The following is a 21,332-nucleotide window of genomic DNA, read 5'->3' on the forward strand; positions in this document are numbered from 1 at the left end:
AAAGCTCATAGGATGGAATAGGGCCCTTCATAATATGTCGGTAATGTCTCGCCTGTTTCAGGATAGGCGAGTATTCGAGGGCCACCTAGAGGCGGGGTTCCACCATGCCCTCATATTATGTGGAATGATGCTAGCTTTGATGACATCTAATTCATAGGTTCTCATCTTCCCTTCTCCGAGGAGTTCATTAGTGATTACTAGGATCTCCAATCTATACCGCCTCCAACACTCATAGGCACAAAGGATAACCCTCTGATGATGGCGTTGATGTTGGAGGATGTCGACCAGATGAGGCGGGATTAGGCCAAGAAGGAGATGTATGTGAAGCTTAATAAATATAAAGACGATTATACCAAAGGCCAGAGGTTGCTAGAGGCCTTGTAAAAATACAAGGAGATCTGGGAGAAGAAGGTGGAGGACGTAGAGGTCGAGGCTGCAAAGATAGCCGTTAAGGAGAAATCCTTGCAGAATTCTATAGATGTCGCCCTCATTTCCAAAATGGAGTTTGAGGAGGAGGTTTCATATCTAACTGATGAACTGGTGCCGACCTCTAGTGTATATTTTAAGCGGACGAGATAGCATATTTCCTTCCTCTATTCCCAGTTGGACCTAAGTAAGTTGGACTTCCTGAAAGTTGTTTGCAACGGCCTGCTGGTGGATGTCGAGACGGAGTCCCCCAGGAGCCCAAAGGTTCCTCTCCTGCCCGAGACACTAAAGGTGGTGATGGGAAAAGGTGGATCTAAAGCTTCTCAGTCGAAGGGTGCCATCACAAAGCAGAAAACTATGGAGGAGGATTAATGATTTGGTTTTTCTAATGGTGTTTCTTGGCCCTTGGTGGCTTTTGTTTTACTTCTCTGCCCATGTGATTCTTTTTTATAACTTTACGACAACGACACCCCATGGTAGAGCTGTCAAAATGGGCTAACACATGTGAGTCGGTCCACCAGGCCCGAAAAATCATAGGATTTGGGTCTTAAAATTAGAACCCATATTTTTCAGAGATTTTTTAGCCCAGCCCTGAAAAGACCGTTATCCATTAGTGCTAACCCATATGGGTCGTAAGTAGCCCATTAGGCCAGCATAATTATAAATTTTAATATATATATATAGGTTAATAGTAATTCACCCCCCTATAATGTTATCGAATTTTGTTGAATGCAGTATAGGGCAAGCAACAAAAAAGATTTGGAAATATTGATCCGGGAATTATCGTCCTCAGAGATGGAGAGATGCCATTCAACAGTTTCTACAGTTTCGAACTTTGGATTGAATGAGCAAAAAGCAAACAAAGATATAGACAGGAAAAGAATAAACACATTCTTAGAAGAGAAATAACTTATCAGGAATGTAAATATATTCACTCTTCACAAACATACAATTACCAACCCGTTATACTTAACCTACGATACTCATCTATGTCATCACGTATCTCTCGCATAAGCGTCCATCTCTGGAGCACAAACGAGATCATCTCAAAACTAAGGTTATCTCTAACGCGAAGTCGCGAGAACATTTGTATTCTCGCGTCGGCGATCTCTCGCGCGCCGCTCAAACACGAAAGCATTAAGTACAGATACCCACAATGAATGCTAGCTCTAAATCTATCTCTAGAGTTCAGAACCAACAGATTATCATCCTAGATAAGGATTCAAGAAGTTTATCTCTAAAGCAACCCAAATCCCCAGCATAGAGCAGAAATCCAGAACAACATCAACACAGATTTGTAAAGCAAGTTAAACATAACATTATAATCGGTAAATATACATAAGATTCGAGTAACTATACAAACAAACTCAACACAAAGAAATACACTGAGAATAGAAGAGATAAACCAAACATCTCGCGGGTTGTCAGCTCCGGTTGATGAGAAATCCACCTCCGATCTTCCAAGTGCATGACCCGGTGTTGTTTTCTAAGCTAATCATACTCTAAGAATGAAAATGATGGAGTTGGGACTAAAACTCTCCCAAAACCATAACCCTAACCTGTACAAATGAAGAAAATATAAAGAAAATTCTGCACAGGTCCACTAAGCGGGCTGCCTCCGCTAAGCGGACTACACTTATTCCACAAAAATATCTGCAACAGTACATGCGACCCTGCTAGCGAGACCCCTCCGCTAAGCGGACCCAAAACTCTTTCCAGCTTCTGCCAAGCTCCGCTTGTGCTCCGCTAAGCGGACCTTCTGCTACACAACTTCCTTATTTAGCTCCAAAACTGCGCAATCGAAGCCGTGCCTTCGACACTTTATTCCTCGAGGCTCCGATATGCATAAATACCTATAAAAACAAAGGAAAAACTATTAAAAGATACACAAAAGAGATGAAAACTAAAGTATGTGAATATATACACAAAAGTGGGGATTTTATTACAAAAACAGAATGAATAGAATCGATAAGTGCCACAATTATATTCTCAAAATATCGACATTTTGGCACTTATCAAACTCTCCCCAACTTGAAACTTTGTTTGTCCTCAAACAATGTCAACTAAATCAAAGAATCAAAAGTAATAAACCAAAGAATCATGAATCAACAAGTTTTGAAAACCAAAAACAAATGTATGGCTCAATACAAAAAATGTATAGACAAAGTAAATACTTACCACTATCCTATAACGACAACATGTAAACGAAACGAATCCTAAGTACAAAAATCATACAAAACATTCTAAAACAATACATGTTATCTCATGAATCACACCTAGCAAAATTTCATCAATGGATGAAGAACACACAAAGGTGAGGGACTTTTAACACTCATCCAACAATCTTGCAAACAAAAGATTAAATTATGCATTCATCCAAAAATCACATTGAAGATACAAAAGCAAGAATCACAATGACTTTTAAAGGTTGTAATGTGGTTTGGTTAACAAACAAAGGATAAGTCCTAAGGCTAATCGAAACAAAAACTTGCCTAAACCTAAGGGAGTGATCAATCCACCAAAGATTCAAACAACAAAATCTCGATTAAACTTATTCTTTAACCACACGTTTCTCAAACCAATCACAATACTTATTAGCACAATTATTCACTTCTCTTTTCTTTTTCTTTTTCAAAACTTTTTCTCCTTTTTTCTTCTTCTTTTCTTTTCACATTTGTTTTTCTTTCTTTTCAACCTCATAGCAACAACCAAATAAGTAGCAACCATTTCTCTCCCCAACTTGAATTCAACCACACCATCATATGAATACTCCCTACTTTTTAAGGCAAGGTAAAAATTCATACCAAAAGTCATAGTTGAGGGTTCAAGAAAACAAAGAATCAATCATCCATGCAAAAATGAGAACTAAACACTCTAAGATAAGCATTTAGCAAAAACAACATGGACATTGACAAAAAGGCTCAAAAGGGTTAACAAATGATCACACACTCACAAGGTGAATTGACTATTTGGTTATGGTGGTTGTGCTCAAAATGAAACAAAACGCCTTGATCCTTTTCATGCTTTCATAAAATCAACATAAACAAAAGATTAAGCATAATAAAATCCAGTTAAAACAAAGATTGTGGCCTCCAGCATATGTAAACAATGGAAAGCTTCCTCACATTTATGGTTTGGGAACTAAAGTGGTTCAATCAACAAGCAAGTAATGCAAAAGAATGAATGGTATGGTAATTGAACAAATGAAAAGTTTCCTAAACATGTTATGCTATAGAAAGCGATAAATGAATACCTTGAATGATACAACTTCAAAAACAATATCCTACCATACATCCGCAAGTTGAAACACTCAAGCTTTGGAAAATCACCTCAAAAATCTTCGAATCACCGGACAAAATTTGAGTACAAACAACCAACAAAAGAATTAGAAAAACAAAACTATTATCTACTACTAATTAGCCTTGGTGAAAGTGGGAAAAATGAGTGAACCAAGTGGAATGGGAACCCCACTGGTACAAAGCAAGAAAACAAAATTTTCCGGTCATCGCTTAGCGGAGCTGCGCTGCTAAGCGGACACAGAAAAACCAGAACAGAAACAGCTGTTCCAGCTCTCTCCACTTCACCCAAACACCTCATAAACATAAAAATAACCAAAACTTTACAACCGTTGGGTTGCCTCCCAACAAGCGCTTGTTTTACGTCGTTAGCTCGACGCCTTTATTATTTAAGTGTTTAGAAAGTAGCCTCCTCTCGTCGTGCCTTGGTGACGTCTCACCGCACAAGCCTAAAGAAAGTGTCCTAACCAAAACACTCAACAAAAGTTACGAGTACAAATATATACAACAATTTCACAAACATAAAAGAAAACACAAGTATAAAAATATGTACACAAACAAACACATATATACAAGTATGAACACATACATTCATTATTATACAAAAAGAGAAAGTTTGGTGAATGTTGGATTCACAAGTTGAAACGTGAAGATTTTGATTAACGAACTGGTCCGATCTCAACGTGTTTCACCAACATTCGCCAACAAAAGTATACTTGTATGCAAACATATACAAGTAAACTTATATGGTAAACATAAACAAGTAAACATCCACAAGTAAATATATATACAAGTTAAACTATACAATATATATGATATATACAAAGCTCAAAACCACGGAAACTATTGTGATGCAATTCACATCCATTCCCGGCAACGGCGCTATTTTATTGAATGCAGTTGCCGGGGATTTATTTGATTCGGGAGTTATCGTGTCCACAAAGATGGTGAGAATGCCATTCAACAATTTCTACGGTTTCGAACTTTGGATTTGTTAAGAGTCCCACATCGGACAATATATGGCTTGAACATGTCCTTATAAGTGGGGGCAACCCTCACCCTACAAGCCGGTTTTGTAGGGTTGAGTTAGGCCCAACCACATTTCTTAACATGGTATCAAGAGTCTCGTTTAAGATCCGGTGGGCCACCTTCTATGATTTCCACTATCGGGCCACCCGCCATTTATTTCCACGCTCCAGTTGTCTAATCCTGGGCGTGAGGGGGTGTGTTAAGAGTCCCACATCGGACAATATATGGCCTGAACATGTCCTTATATTTGGGGGCAACCCTCACCCTACAAGCCGGTTTTGTAGGGTTGAGTTAGGCCTAACCACACTTCTTAACAGGATTGAATGAGCAAAGTATAAGAACGGAAAAGTAAAATATATGAACAGAAAAGAATTCATTCTTCGGAAAGATAAGACTTATCAAGCTTTGCATATGATATACTTCTTACAAACTTAAACTTGTCGACCAGTTATACTCAACCTACGATACTCGTCTATGTTATCATGTATCTCTCACATAAGTGTCCATCTCTGGAGCACCTACGATATTAACTCACAACCAAGGTTATCTCTAACACAAAGTCGCGAGAACATCCGTATTCTCGCGTCGGCGATCTCTCGCGCGCCACTCAAACACGAAAGCATTAAGAACGGATACCAATAGTGATTGTTAGCTCTAAATCTATCTCTAGAGTTCAGAAACTAACAGATAATCATCCTAGATAAGGATTCAAGAAGTTTATCTCTAAAGCAACCCAAATCCCGAGCACAGAGCAAAAATCTAAGACAACAATCAACATAGATTTGTAAAGCAAGTTTTATATAACGCCATTATCAACAAATATACATGATTTCAAAGTAAAATCATATACAAAACCCAACCAAAGAGAAATACACAAAGAAGAAGAGAAATGAACCGAAAATCTCCTGGTTTGTCAGCTCCGTTAGATGCTCAATTCACCCCAATCATCCAAATGCAACCTCCGAAGTTGTTTTCTAAGCTAATCTATACAAAAAATGAAGGTTGATGGTTTTCGGGGACAATTGCTTCACATATTCGTCTAAAAGTGGCTGGGGATCCAGAACTTTCATCTCCTCGAGGGGATTGGTCTCTTGCTGGCGCTGACGGATATTGAGGATGTTGTCTTCTAGGGTTTGATTCAGATTGCGTAGTTCGTCTTTGGCGTAGCGGTAGACTCTCCAGTTAACCATGGATGAGAATGTTTGGGTACATGAGCGGGGGTAACAGTGAATGTGAGAGTTGTAAAAGAAGGTGTGGTCCAAGTTAGTTTTACCAGATTCTCATGGTTGGTTCCACTATACTAGTAAAAAAGTACAAGTGTATGTGGTATCTCTAAAAGGGTATGGCATACTCATATGTCTTAGTAGGTTTATAATAGTTGAGGTGGTTAAGGCCTGCCTGTAGTGGCAAGAGGTCTTGTATGGTGATGTTTATGGTGGTAAGAGAGAGCATCTTACGTGAGGAGAGAGACTCTGTATTATGTGGTATTTTGTGTCAGTTATGATCTGTCTCTTCTCGTTTAAGGGAGAGGTATATATAGAGGCTCTTTGGGTTTGAGATTTAGTAAACTCTAAGAGGTGGTAACCGCCCCTCATTTATTGGGGAAAGTTGTTGACTACCTATTTTCTATTTTCCAGAAAGTCGTGGTATGACTCAGTTGGGATAACTAGTGGGGCATTGTCCACGTATCTTATTATGATGGCGAGCCCCCTACATTACGCAAAGGTAATGCTCGGGCGACACCTAACAAAACGAAAACCCTTGTGTCGTCCTTATTTAAAACTCTTACAAATATAACACTATAATTTATATTCATAAACTGGAATATTCATATACATTATTTTTATATTTTAAAATTGTACAATATTATAAATATGTCATTAAAAAAACAATTATATTTTTTTCTGTTTTTAATTTTCAAAAAATAAATATCAAAACTTCTAAAAACATCTTTTAATTTTTAAAATTTATAACTAAAAGATAACTTTTAAAAGAATTAAATATGTTTTTGATCCCTATAAATATCTCAAATTTGATTTTTAGTCTCTATAATTTTTTTCATGTTTTAGTCCTTATAAAATTATTTTTGCACGAATTTTTTTCAAAAACTAAAATTATTCCGTGCGTAAATAATTTTGTAGGAACTAAAACATGATTTTTTTTATAAGGATCAAAAGTCAATTTTAATAATATTATAGGGACCAAAACATATTTAAGCCTTTTTAAAACAGTTTTATAAAATTAAATAATCAAACAAGTTTTATCATTTTAAATTTAAAAAATTAGAAAACAACTTTACAAAATTAATTTTAAATAAACCATGAATCTCTCTTACTTTATCTTCAAAATTGTGAATAAATGTGGTGGAGAGGGTGTCAAAGTTTTTTTCCTGCATTTGGACAGAAGATCTCTGCCTCTCCCTTGGTCTCTCTTTCCAATTGTTATGTGTGAATTCACATCTGATATGAAAGTTAATTGCCAAATCATGTTTCATTGACTAAAACACATATAATTTTAAACACTAAAAATAAATAAATTAAAACAGAAGCATATACTCTTGCATATTGCCAAAACGACAAAACATGGCACAGAAACTGAAAATCCACCACCAAACATTACAATCCTTAAACACAAACCATGCTAAATCTAGGTAGTGGACCATTGTCATTAAAGACTTTTTATAATAAAATATTATGGATATATATGCACTTTTAAAAATATTAATATTTGAAAAAAAATTGTAAAAATAATCTATTTGATAAGAACTTTAAATTTCAACTATCGAATTTATAAAATTTCAGAAGTATTAAGTTGGCCTCCTCTTCATCAACGCTTTCATAAACTAAATTTTAATTTTTCAAAATTTTCAAATTAAAGAGAATAATTTTGGGTTATGAAAAAAAGAATCTCCAAATCTTTGTTGATACAAATTATTTGATGTTTTCTACTTTATATTTTTCGAGAGAATTACTACCTCTTTCAAAGAAAGTTTAAATCAAATCCTAGAGCATTTATTGTTTTGCTGTGTGAATCTGAATCATGAGAATCATAACGCTCTATCACGTTGAACATGTGCCTTGTCTTTTTTATATCACTCCATCCGTACTAATAAATAATAAAAGTAACTTATTTGAATATTTTAGACAAATTAAAAAGGGTTAATACCTATTTTCCCCCTGCCATATAGGCGACATTTGAAAAACCCCCTGCAAAAAAAAAATTGCAAGAATTCCCCTAACATTTGAAGATTCTCTCATTTTTATATTATTTATTTATTATTTTTATTGCCAAGTAAGCATTTTTTATTATATAAATTCTTAGTTTATATTAGAAAGCATATTAATGCCCAAAAATTTGTCTTTGGTGGGAGTTGAACCCACACCATCAATATACCAACACAAGGCTGAAACCACTAGGCCACTTGATTTAACTTGTCTTTTTAATGCTTCGAATAAATCTTATAATATTCTCTTACAGTAATTTAAATATTCATGTTATGTTTTCTAACAATTTTTTTTCATTTTTTCATTTTTCTGTTTTTTTATTTATTTTCATTTTTAATTATTACAAAAATGTATTTTTTTTAATATTTATTATTTGATTTTAATATTTACAACAATATTTTTTTTAATTATAGTTTTAAATTGTATTCGTTTAAATTTGTAAATAAATAATTAAAACGTATTAAATTAAATAAAATGTATTTAAATATTAAATAAAAACACACGTTTTAATTATTAAATAAAAATGTATTAAAATATTTTTTATTTAATATTTAAAGTTATTAAACAAATACAATTAAAATGTATTAAATTAAATAAAATGTATTTAAACATTAAGTAAAAACATACGTTTTAATTATTAAATAAAAATGTTTTGTTCACTAAGCCATTGGTCTATTTTGTTCATTGAATATTTTGAATGGTATTAGTAGCATACTGCATTTTAATTTAAATAGGTTTTACTAGTTTTAATTTAACTATATTAATATAATTAATTTAGGTTAGTTTTAATTTGATTTATTTTTAATTACATAAATTAGTTTAAATATTAATCTTAGTACATTAATATTTAAAACGTTTTATTATAATTAAATAACTAGTTTTAATTAAATTTAGTTATTATATTTAAAACGTTATTATATTTATAACGTTATTAAATAGCATACTGCATTTATATTATATAGCATAGTGCAGTTATATTATATTTAAAACATTATTATTTAATAACTAATTAAATAGCATACTGCATTTATATTTTAACTAGTTTTAATTTAACTAGATTAATTAAACTAGTTTTAAATTAATTAATATAATTAATTTAGTTTATACTAACTAAACCATATAAAAATATTTTTATGTTTTATATAATGATTAATAATTTAGTTTATACTAACTGAACCATATAAAAGTATCTATTATTAATTATGATTCTTTGGTTTATAATAACGTTTTAAATAGCAATTAACTATGATTCTTTGGTTTATAATAACGTTTTCAGAATCTATTAAGTATTACCAAAGGCAACTAAATGACAAGAACAAAGCTGCAGCTGAGTGGTAACGTTGTGCTTCTAGTAAGTTTGGTGTCATGGGTTCAACTCCCATTGAGACCATGTTTTTTAGCTTTAATATTTAGCATTTTAACAACTTGACAATAAAATAATAATAATAAGGTAAATTCTTTGGTACCCATGAGTTTAAGTTGGGTACCAGTACCTTTAGTGTAAATTATATTTTAATTTTAATTTATTTAAAAATAAAATAAAATAAATAAGTGATGTGGCATTGAATTCAACTATTTGATTGGACGAGGGTACCGGTACCCAACTAAACTCAAGGGTACCGGAGTGTTCACCTAATAATAATTGCCACAGTCAACGAAAAAAATCAAAAAAATACATGCCACGTAAGCATTTTGGATGACTGGATCTGACGAAGGTTTAAAATGAGAGAATCTTCAAATGTTAGGGGAATTCTTGCAATTTTTTTTTTGCAGGGGGGGTTTTTCAAATGTCGCCTATATGGCAGGGGGAAAAATAGGTATTAACCCAATTAAAAAAATATTATAAACCTTTTCTATTAATTCTTAAAAATTTGTATAAATAAAAATGAAAAAAAAATTTATAGAACTATTTTATTAAATAGTGGTAATGCAAAACAAAAGATAATAATATTAAAAGGATAATGATAATACTATTAATTATAAATTACAAAGTATAATTGAAAATGGAAGAATCATTACTTTTAAAATAATTTATTTTATAAATAGATCATTCAGCTTGTAGATAGAGGGGGATGGGTCGAATTAATTTTTGTCAAGGTTAAGATTGACCTAATAAAAAATTCAAAGCATGAGTATGACCACATGTAGTGCGCCTATCAAAGATTTATTTTTAGGCATGTGCATGATCTTTTCGAATACTTATCTAATTGACTTATTAACCTACTTAAAAATTTATTTCATTTAAACATAAATAAATAAGCAATTCAATTAAGGTTTAAATAGACTAACAAATTAAAAGAAATAATGAGATAAAATATTTGTATTGATTTATCTAAGCTTACTTAGCAGCATAAGTTTGACTATTTGTTTTTTATTACTTGTGAAAATACCTTATGACATTATTCATATGGTTTTTTCAAAGAGTGTAAAGGGATCATACAAAACTAATTAAAACGACAATCTAAACCAAACCAAATCGGAAAAAAAACCTATTATTTTTTGTTCGGTTCCAAAATCAAACTGAACCAATAAAAATCAATGTGGTTTGGTTTAGCTCTCGGTTCTAGTGTTTAGAAACCGTCAAACCGATGAGTCGACTCATAGGTTATAATTACGCTCTAAATATTTTATTTCACTCATCATTAAATCTAAATTTTGAATCAGTCCAACTATTCTCTATCTTTGTTTAGATTTCCTTCCTTTCAGCGAAACATGCATCTATAAACAAACTCCAAAACATGGAAAGTAGAAACCTTAAGTCATAAGAACTTGCTACCATTATTGTTGCTCTCTCCACCGTCATTCAGATATGATAGGGTCGTCTTCTACGTGTCCAAATTCTCTTCGTTAGTTTTCATATTTTTTACCTTTTTTGTTTCTTCTTCTTCTTCAATAAAATTTCTTCTAGTCTTGTTATAAAATAGTTTGGATGTGTGTTTGAGGTGTGAAACATATTAAGTTATGTATATTAAAAAAATTGTTATTTTGATGTTTTGTTTGTAAAGCTTTCAAATCCCTTTCCAACCTTCTGATGTCAAGTGACAACTTTTATATTCGATAGCGAACTTATTTCATGATGCAATGAAAATCATATCACTATTTTATATGGATGAAGAACAACTTGTAATTTGGTTTAAAAAATAGAGCATAAAATAAATTACATGAAATATATTGTAACACCCCATACATACATTGCCTAGGATATACATATATGGCATTATAATAGTAAACGAAAATCATACAATAAGCAGCGGAATAGATGGTAGTATTAGTATAAATTCTAAAAGCCCAAACTGTCTTGGCCAAAATACACAAGTTCCGATAAGGTACTAATACATATCCATAGTGCAAGCTGAAGGTACAAAAGATCAAAAGAAGAGATCATCACGTCGCCAAGAAACACCATCCGACAAAGCTAAGTCATCTTACCCTTTCCACGATCCTGCCTTGAACCACCTGAAAAAGTTAATTGGAATGGGGTGAGATTACTAAATCTCAGAGAGTCTCCCTATCCTACGGGTTCACTCAGTTCTACAGGGAATATGCAAGCAAATGAATTCACCGAGAATCCGGGTTACCTCGCAGCCAGATACAAATACAAACAAGGTAACACCACCATTAGAAGTCACATAACTGTCCAATGCGGCGATAACAACAAACAAACAATCATATGCAAACCCGTACCCATGTACGAGGAATCCAAGAGTAAGTTACAGCCCGCTAATTAGGCTACGCAATCCACCCCTCGGTGAGTTACACTCGTGCATAGCAAGAGACTTGTACCGACACAGTGCACGATAGAGCGAATGAGTCCTAAGGGGCAACCCATTCGCGATGAGTTACAGTGGTGACATTGCCAACGTGACGTCACGGCCTCGTCAATCATCAAAACGCACGTGTGGGGACACACCCAGCTCAGTACAAAACGCCGTCTTGACAACACGAGCCCACCGGATGAAAGACTAGTGATCTTGCCTACGTGGCATCACTAGAGGCGAATCGAAAGTAATATTGCCTACATGGCATTACTTCTCCACCTTACCAAGCACACTGATGTGTAACCGCTAGTGGAGAAACGCCCTATAAGACCTCCACATGCACAACGCAATGGTAGTTCAAGTGCGTAGAACATACCGAGAATGCTGATGTATACTGCAAGTCAGAAATTCCCCGCAGGCCCTCACAAGCACATCGCAATGGTATCAAGTGTTCTATGCGATTTACCCCTTAATAGCCTAGGCCCACTACGATTCTAGCATATATCACAAGTCATGCTCGAAGAGCCATACCAAACAAACAACCCGAATGTTCAACCGGAACAACGAAAGTCAAGCATTGATCACAACATGACTATTCCATAGGCACAAAGCAGAATCAGTACCATGCACGAATTCCATCTCATAAGTGCATTAACAGAGTATATCTAAGATAAGCATATACAATCTAACACACTACTTTATGTTATCCATACATATTCGATTCATATAGACATGTGATAACAATTCGTACTACACACATGGTAATACACCACTATACAATGCTTAGGCAAGCTATAATAGTCGAGGAAACAATCGATTCCCATTACGGAACATTATGCACTCAAGGAAAACAATAATAAAATTCTGCAACACAGGGCTCGCTCAGTGAGGTCCCAGCGGGCTTACACAAACGTAAAATAGAAAGGTTCACATTTCGCAATCTCGCTTAGCGGACTAGGTTTGCTTAGCGAGCTCGCGATTTTTGAAAAATACAAACAACACTCGCTTAGCAACCTAAGTTCGCTTAGCGAGATAGCGATTTTGCAGAAAAATGCATAATGCACCAGTTCTGCAATGGGGTGCATTTACCCCTCCAAATCACCTGCATGAAGCATCTAACTACATGTTTGAGTAATAGATATCACCCCAAGTCACTATACAATAACAAGAACATGCGTTGGGCAAGAATCATAGTTTATCTCTCAAATCCTTAAAACCCCAAAACATATCATTCCCATAAATTTTCCCAAGTCTCTAACTATGAGACTCACCTAAATATAAGAGGAAAGCTGCAAAATCAGGAGCTAAAGATGAGGATGGATGGCTATGGTTGCATGCAAGGTTGGATTAATCTTCCTATCCCCTTCTTCTCTTTCACGTTTTTACTCTTCTCCCCCACAAAAATTTGTTTTTGTGTTATAACAAAATGGAAAGGCTTTAACCAAACAAACCCTTAAGACTCATAATTGGGACAAAGAGTAAAATACCCTTCAAGTTATCTTTAATAATCAATATGCCACTTAGTTCCATATCAACTAAATAGACTTTCTACATTTATTCTCATAATAGAAAAATAGGATATTACATATATTGTTTTATAAAATAATAGTATAAAATACATCGTAAAACACGCTAGTGAAGAATACACTAATGAATATAATGTTTGGGAAAAACATTATAAATTGATCAAGTGAACATAACCAAATTGAACCAAACCAGTTAGTTTGGTTCGATTTCATTTTTGAAAAATATTAAAAACCAAACTAACCCAAATTAATGGAGATATCATCGATTCAGACATGTTTTTGACCAAAAATCGCTTCAAATTGAACCGATTACACCCCTTTTCAATTTCTTTTCTTAAGTTTTTGAAGATAATTAAACTTTATTTTGGTATTTTAATTAATAGTGCAAAAGATAATATCATAATAAAAGATAATATTTTGTCCAAGTTCTCTTCGTTAATTTTTATATTTCATTAAGAAGAAAGTATATGATATTTATTTTTCATGCTATGAATGTCGGTCGACCAAAATCATGCATTAAAGAATTGTTTGGATGGACTTATTTGAGTTTATCTAAATTTTGTGAAGACTTAATCAAAACAACATTTTTCAAAGTTTCAAGAGAGCATATAAACCAATAACATATATTAATATTTCAAGAGAGCATATGAACCTATAACATATATTAAAACAATTTAAATTTATTTTATCTTTTCTAATAAAAATAGCTTATGCGAACTTATAATATGCGCTTATTTTGATAAACACAAGCTGAAATAAGTTGTTTATCCAAACAAACCCTAAATCTATATCATGTTTCCTTTAGTATTCTATGCAATTATGGAATACCAAAATCATAGCTCCAAACTATTATGATCATGTTTATTTCAACTTTAAAAAAAAATATATTTTCAAAATATTATAAATTTTTTTATATTTATTTTTTAAAAAATTAAAACACTAACTTTTACATCTTATAACAAAGATATATGATTAAAGATCGAAACTTAGTCGAAATCTCATAAATTTTTAAAAAAAATTGTATTTTAAAATTGATTTTTATAAAGAATTATTTGAAATAGCTTCAAAATTGAATGATCTTTTAAAATTTTAATATCCAAAATAAATTTCACCAAAGTGATAAAATATGTTATTTTAAGGACTATTCAAAACAACTTTCCATTTAAAGTTTTTAAGGAAATTTTATTTATAAATTTATATAAAACAAATTATTGTTACACTATAAAATCATTTGTTAAAAAAATCAAAACAAACGAACAATATCATAAACACCCTACATCACAATATCATAAACAGGCCTTGGCGACTAGTTGTAAGTGAAAACGTCTCTAAGCATTTTTTAGGTTTTATGGATACTGAAAAAAAATGATGAAATACTCATGGAAGCACAAGATAGACCAGCAGTAAATAGTAAAACTAAAAGATGGGTGCTATGGAATAGTGAAACTAAAAGATGGGTGCTCTTCAAAATAATAGCTAAAAAAACAAGTTACAACTTCATTAAGAAAAAACCAGTATTCAAAAAACAGACAAAATGGCCTTAAGCCAGTATCTACTAAAATGGCAGCACCAAGTCTAAAACTATTATCCATTGGAATTGTTTTTAACAGGCTAAAATAAACATAACAGATGCATCGGTGTCTTTCAAAACATCCAAGTTTATCTCCAGTATCACCCGTACTTCACATGCTTGGTGGAAAATCAGCGTGGACTGCATAACAATAAAGAAAAAATCAACCACCGATTATTCTAATTTCAATTCAATACTGAGTAGAAAAAGCAAATCCCTTTCAAAGTACAGAGATATGGTGAAACATGGAGATTGTGCTCAATACAAGAACAGGAATTCAATCGTCAGCCTAACTATAAAGTCACATGTATAGAAAATATACTAATGGGACAGACAATAATTTACAACAAGACTGGCAGATGATATTTGGTAATAAACTAATACTAGAAATTAGCAAACAATTAGAACAGAGTATTCAACCTCGGAAATATAAATAACAACGCCAGTATTAAGAAAGTAGTTTACGAAACTCATTTAAACCAGTCAGGGCCACGCCCACCACTGAAATGTTCATGGGAGTAAAGTTAAAATGCCCTTTAAATCAAATAAAGACATACAAATCTCTCCAAAGAAAATCTCACTATTAAAGACAAAATTCAGACTACAAATACACAATTCCCTATTATATTCCAAACTGCTTCAAAGTCCTTAACAGGAAGGCACATTAGGGATCATATTTGAATTAAAATATATTGGGTAGAATAACACAATACCATTAAAAAGGTCAGAAACTTCATACCTGTATGACCGCGAACGAGACCTTAAAGGACTTCGATCTTTGTCCCTAGGGCTCTCAGATCTGGTAGGTGACTGATCTTTCCTAACATCTGGACTTCGACCATTCTCCCTGGCACGAGGGGACCTCCTGTCATCCTTCCCACCACCCGGAGAGGCGCGAGAGGATCTCCTGTCGTCCTTCCCAACAACAGGAGAGGAACGGGGGGATCTCCTATCATCCTTCCCACCGCCCGGAGAGACACGAAAGGACCTCCTGTCGTCCTTCCCACCACCGGGAGAGGCACGAGGGGACCTCCTGTCGTCCTTCCCACCACCAGGAGAGGCACGAGGGGACCTCTTGTCTTCCTTCCCACCGCCGGGAGAAACAGACCTAGAATAAGATCTTGAACGCTCTGGAGAATAACCACCCCTACCCCTGTCATCCCTAAACCAACATGTCAGCTAGACATCTCAGTAATACGATCAAGATAATGAAAAGGCTAAATCAATACAAATGCATACCCTACACATAACATAGGTATATAGAGAACATCGACCACAGACATCCCACAAATCAAGATTAGAATATATGCAAGTACAACAGACTAAACATGTAAGCAGGTTATGAGTTCAACTCCCTCAACTAACATAATACACTAAGATTTCCTGTTAAAGTAAAAATAAGCTACACTAATAATTGGCAGTCGCCCAAACCATTTTTTGTTTCTTATTAGTACTAACACTTACTTCCTCTTATGAATCTAATTAGCCAAAATGTGACCTTTACCTGTACCTTCCAAAATTTTCTGGACAACTACATGACACTTGAATCCAAACATGGACAGCTATAAATGATGTACTGCAAGATCAGCATCTGGTAACTTCATAGCTCTCTTTGTCCCAACTATTTAAAAATGACAATTATCTTTCTTGCACATCATATCTCTACATGTAAATACTTTGGCTTCCATTCTTTGAGCATGATTTTCTTTGGCCAACTATAAGCTTTATATTCTTTTTAAACTGGATAGTATATGAAAAACAATATATCAAACTAAACAGAATCTTCTTTACAGAAAACCGGTATAAGGGAATCAAAAGAAGTACTTATTTCGACCAATCGAAAGCAACAAACAAAATACCAGCCGCACAACTGGCAGAATAAGGCAAGTTGGGTATTGATATTTCTTATGGAGGGACTTTGAAAGATACATAAGCAAGTACCACATCACTTTAAGCCTCTTTACTCGTTAATCTTTATTAACCAATCTTTAAACTCTTCAATTCACATTATTATCTGCATAAAGAAGACCATAAGCAGATATCATTCAATTCACTTAAACACATTATAGGAGTCTTGTCAGGGTCATAGGATTGGAAGGCACTCTAACTGTTAGAAGTAAGCCTTGGTAATTATACTCTTACTGAGCAAAGATATAGTACAGCTATCACATATCACATAAAATATTCATTTAAAGAACCAGCTCTTGCCACTTCAACCATCCACCAGAAAAAACATAGTCCAAACAGAAGTGCGTGAACAGCCATCTTAGTTAACCAAGCCTAACACAACAAATAAGTGTTCTGATAGACAAATTTACCAAAGGACGGACTAATATGAAAGTAACAAAATAGCGTGACAGAAAAAGAACTGAATAGAGAAATCCCTTTCTCCGCCTGTGGCTCTGCTGATCAACTTTGTTTATAACGATTTCCAACCAAGTATCAAACATCCTTAACTACTAAGGATTCTAAACATGACATTTTACAGCTAAAATAAGGTCATCTCCAACTTATGAAATGCAATTACTTTTTAAATTTCAATTACAAATAATGTTTGAGAAACTAAATGCAATCAAATATAGTCAGTTGCCTCAAACATTATGATACATAATAAATAATAAATAAATTTGATAACATGCTCAACAACATACTCTAATACACACAAGGAAATATAAATCAAACCTTGAATTGTCCCTGGCAGGTGATGGAGACCTAGAGTAGGCTGCAAAGAATGCATATATAATAACATGAATAAATGGATTGGCTTCTCAATTAAAGCATAAATACAATGTAATTGTATTTAAAATACGATTTGGAAGCTGAGGTGAATATGTATACTGACATCGATAACGACGTCGTGGGGATCTTGACCGAGCTCTCCTTCTGCTACCACCTCCATTTCGGCTACTAATAATAAAATTATAAATAAAAAATTGATAAGAAATGAGAAATTCCATAATTGCAAAATTAAAAATTTACTACCACTTATAACTGTAATCACACCTTCCATGAGAAGTGACACGCATTTCCTGAGGGGTTTTCCTATTTTCCTCAGCAAACACAATTCTTATTTCACGTCCACCAATGACACTGTGATTCAGATGTTGCTTTGCCTCTGCTGCATCTTCACCATATCGATATTTCACGAATCCAAAGCCACGAGGTTCACTATAAAAGCATTTCAAAAAAAAAAAAATCACTGAAATCAACCCAATCACAATTTAAAAATAAGTCCCTAATCACAATACCGATAGGGACTTGGGCATTAAGCAGTGCTAAGTCTCGCATCGAGCAGCATGGCATGCTCAGTGAGGTATTTAAGTAGTTCTCAAGAAAGGGTTCCCCAAACCACCTAATACTTCACTGGGCATACTCGATGTGGGACTTTCAACACCTAATACTTCACTGGGCATACTAGATGTGGGACTTTCAACACTCCAGTCCACATGCCCCTATCAAATTCACATAATTCCATACTATCTTATTAAAAACAGGAGTTGTAACAGTAAATATGAAACAAAACTTAGAACATACATACCCAGTGTAATAATTTCTAGGAAGGTAAACATCCTTCACAGGACCATAGCGTTCAAATGGCCCCCTAAGATCTTCAGGTCTGCATCATATAAATCAAAAGGTAAACTTAGTTCTCACTTTTCAGTCAAAATTCGATTGAATGAAAGGAACAATTCCACTCCATTGATGAGATAGCAACAAAAAATTGTTTTCCATATCCAATAAAAGATTTCAATTTGTCAACCAACAAGATAGCACTATCGTTTTAGGGTTTCAATACATAAACTAGAGTATAATGTTGGAGCTTAATTACTGGAAACTTAATATTAAAAAAAATGAAATTCAGAAACAAGAAACATGAATAGATGTAAAAAAACAAACCTAGCATCAAGAGGGAGATTACGGACGAGTAAGCCAGAAGGGAGAGGAGAACGACGGTCTCTGCGAGACCTGGAATCAGGATAGCGATCATCGTCATAACGCTTGCGACCGCGAGGTGGGGTTCTGCTACGGCGGCGAGGGCTGTAGCTTCTGCTACGGCTACGATATCTTCCCATTCGGAGAAAAACCCTGGTTTTCACAGAGAGTTGTGGGGAAAGAACAAAAACCCTAATAACCCGAATAACAAAATTGAGATACGATTGAGAATAATTTAGTTGAGAGGACAAATATTTATATTGGGGTATGCGTCAGCTATATGACCACAAGACTTGAATATTGTTTGAAATTAAACATTTTTTTATTTGTTACAATGAATTACTAATTAACATCCCTTATCAAATGTACCTTGTTTATATTCCATACCCTTTGATTCATACAATTTCTTTTCACCTACAATTTTTCACTTGATTTTATCTTTTTTTTGTTTTGATTATTGATGTTAGTTTAGTATTTTCTTAAATTGTTATTTGTTGTTTCCTGTTTTTATTTAAATTGTTTCATGTCCGTCTTTTTCCAAAGCATCTGATGTTGATGTTGTTAATAATTTTTTGTATGCAATTCAACATGTCTTAAAAATTCGATTTCGTTAAGATGATTTTTTGAAGCTTGCTATAATTTATTTTTCTTGAAAATCTCATATTTATCGTACAGCGAGGGATTCGGTTATGATGTATACATTTCCATCGTCATTTTAAAATTGAATTGTATTCCTTCCAAAAAAATTCGATCATCTTCGTCAAAGCAAAATTACAATTTGTGAAGCTCTACTTCATTGCTAACGAATTATGTTCCCATGTAAGTGATTAACATTCCTTATATTCTCAATTCTGATCCAAAATTACTTTTGTGTTCTGTTTGCGTTCGATTTGAAATACTACATGTTTCTGGGAAGTATCCTACAAATTCATTGTCATTCTTTGGTTGTCTACAAATTCATTGTCATTCTTTAGGTTAGAAAAAATGGTAGTCTTTCCTGATTATAAAATTTCACAGTTTCTGGGAAGTATCCTAATTCTTTTAGAATTTTCTATTTTCGGTTGTGTTACGATTATTTGATTTGATACGGTTTTCATATAAGGAATACTAAACAAACTAGATATAAGTCATATATTATTAATATATTGATCTGTTTCTCATAATATGTTAAGTAAAAATAGGATACATAATGGCACTTTGTATGTTTGTTCGGCTTCAGTTCTTTTTATTTTTCTCTTTTTATTATGTTTTTGCTTCTGTAGTTGTATATGTTTATAATTGTGCAAATGTATATGCTTATATTTTACTTTTACTTCAACAGTTGAATATTTTACTTCTTCAACCTTACTTATTGTAACAATTTTAACATGTATTATCTATTCTATTTGTATTATGTAATTTTGCATGTACTATTTATGTCGTAATCCATCTTGCTATTTATTTATGATATAGTCCTCAATATCCGACAAAGTTCCCCTGGAGGACAAAGTCCTCAATATCCGACAACGTCAACAAAAGACAAATCCCCAGAGGAGATGGAATTGTTGGATCCCCAACCATTTTAGACGAAATATGGGATTGTCTTTCCTTAAGGGATTCAACCCTTCCTCTTTGGCCAAATTTGATAAGTGCACTGATCCTTACAAACATGTCGCATCCATCAACACACAAATGGCCATCATCAGAGCACCTAACTCCCTAAAGTACAAATTGTTGTCTGGCACCTTCAGGGATGCAACCTTGCGATAGTATATAGGTCTGCCCCTAACTTCCGTCGCTTTTTATCAAGAACTAGTGAGGAAACTCGTACACCAGTTTGCCGCCAACTGTCATAGGAAGATGACCACCACTAACTTATTAAACATACGACAGGGTCCCTCAAAATTATTGAGGGAACATCTTAGCCGATTCAATCAAGCCACTATTAGGATCGTCCCCTCAAATCAAGAAATGTTCATAGGGATGTTCCAAAATAGACTCAAGGTGGGACACTTCAACAAGTCTCTCGCCCAAAAGCCAGCACTCTCGTTAGCAGAGGTGATTACTAGGGTGGAATTTTACATAAATGGCGAGGATAGCAACGCTGAGAAGAATGTGTGAGACTTCAGAAAGCGAGTTCCTAGCATCAAAGGTTTGCACCAATAAAGGATAGTAGTTACACCTCTCCCATCAAGGACAAGATTGCATTTAAGAGAGCATGTAACACGACATCGACCTTCACACCCCTAAATACTTGTTATGAGAAATTTTGGCATGAGTCCCCTCAATTACACAACATCATTACGCCCCAGGACTAACAAGACAAAAGAGGCATCCCATGGCGAGAATAGCAAAGTCGTGTGCCACACGCTCGATACTAATTAAAATCCATTCATAATACATATATAATTAAAATCCCAAACCATCACTATGGGATAGTGCTTCTTGTTAGCTTTCTAACGCTTCAAACGTCACGTTATTTGGACCTAGTAAACTAAAGTTACGGCAAAAATCGTCGTGTAATAAAACAGAGTTCAATTTCAGAATTTTTTAAAAAATTACATAGCACAACTTCAAAAATATATGTTCCT

The 21,332-nt window shown here is 33.9% G+C and overlaps 1 protein-coding gene across 4 annotated transcripts; it reads right to left on the reverse strand.

The window, feature by feature from the left end:
- Nucleotides 1–14,736: 14,736 nt before the first annotated feature.
- Nucleotides 14,737–19,009, reverse strand: LOC131631910 (serine/arginine-rich SC35-like splicing factor SCL28). Of its 4 annotated transcripts, none has more exons than XM_058902691.1 (7): nucleotides 18,727–19,009; nucleotides 18,368–18,445; nucleotides 17,833–17,997; nucleotides 17,672–17,733; nucleotides 17,512–17,551; nucleotides 15,569–15,982; nucleotides 14,737–14,970 (listed from the first exon to the last, which is right to left on the reverse strand). In XM_058902691.1, exons 1-7 carry the CDS (start codon nucleotides 18,900–18,902, stop codon nucleotides 14,961–14,963), a joined length of 945 nt encoding a protein of 314 aa, XP_058758674.1. In that variant the 5' UTR covers nucleotides 18,903–19,009; the 3' UTR covers nucleotides 14,737–14,960. The 4 variants fall into 4 exon arrangements, with proteins under 4 accessions (XP_058758674.1, XP_058758661.1, XP_058758668.1 ...); XM_058902678.1 differs by having other exon boundaries at nucleotides 15,569–15,991; XM_058902685.1 differs by having other exon boundaries at nucleotides 17,672–17,736; nucleotides 18,727–19,008.
- Nucleotides 19,010–21,332: the final 2,323 nt, after the last annotated feature.

The sequence above is a fragment of the Vicia villosa genome, linkage group LG1, assembly GCF_029867415.1.
Source record: "Vicia villosa cultivar HV-30 ecotype Madison, WI linkage group LG1, Vvil1.0, whole genome shotgun sequence".
Lineage (NCBI taxonomy): Eukaryota > Viridiplantae > Streptophyta > Magnoliopsida > Fabales > Fabaceae > Vicia > Vicia villosa.

What these genes read in the sequence shown, in the direction of transcription:
- LOC131631910 (XM_058902671.1), bottom strand. Translation starts at nt 18,902, where the DNA reads ATGGGAAGATATCGTAGCCGTAGCAGAAGCTACAGCCCTCGCCGCCGT. An exon ending in CCCACGACGTCGTTATCGAT is followed by an intron (nt 17,552 to 17,671) that starts GTCAGTATACAT and finishes CATTCTTTGCAG; the next exon opens with CCTACTCTAGGTCTCCATCA. An exon ending in CCTGCCAGGGACAATTCAAG is followed by an intron (nt 15,992 to 17,511) that starts GTTTGATTTATA and finishes ATGTTGGTTTAG; the next exon opens with GGATGACAGGGGTAGGGGTG.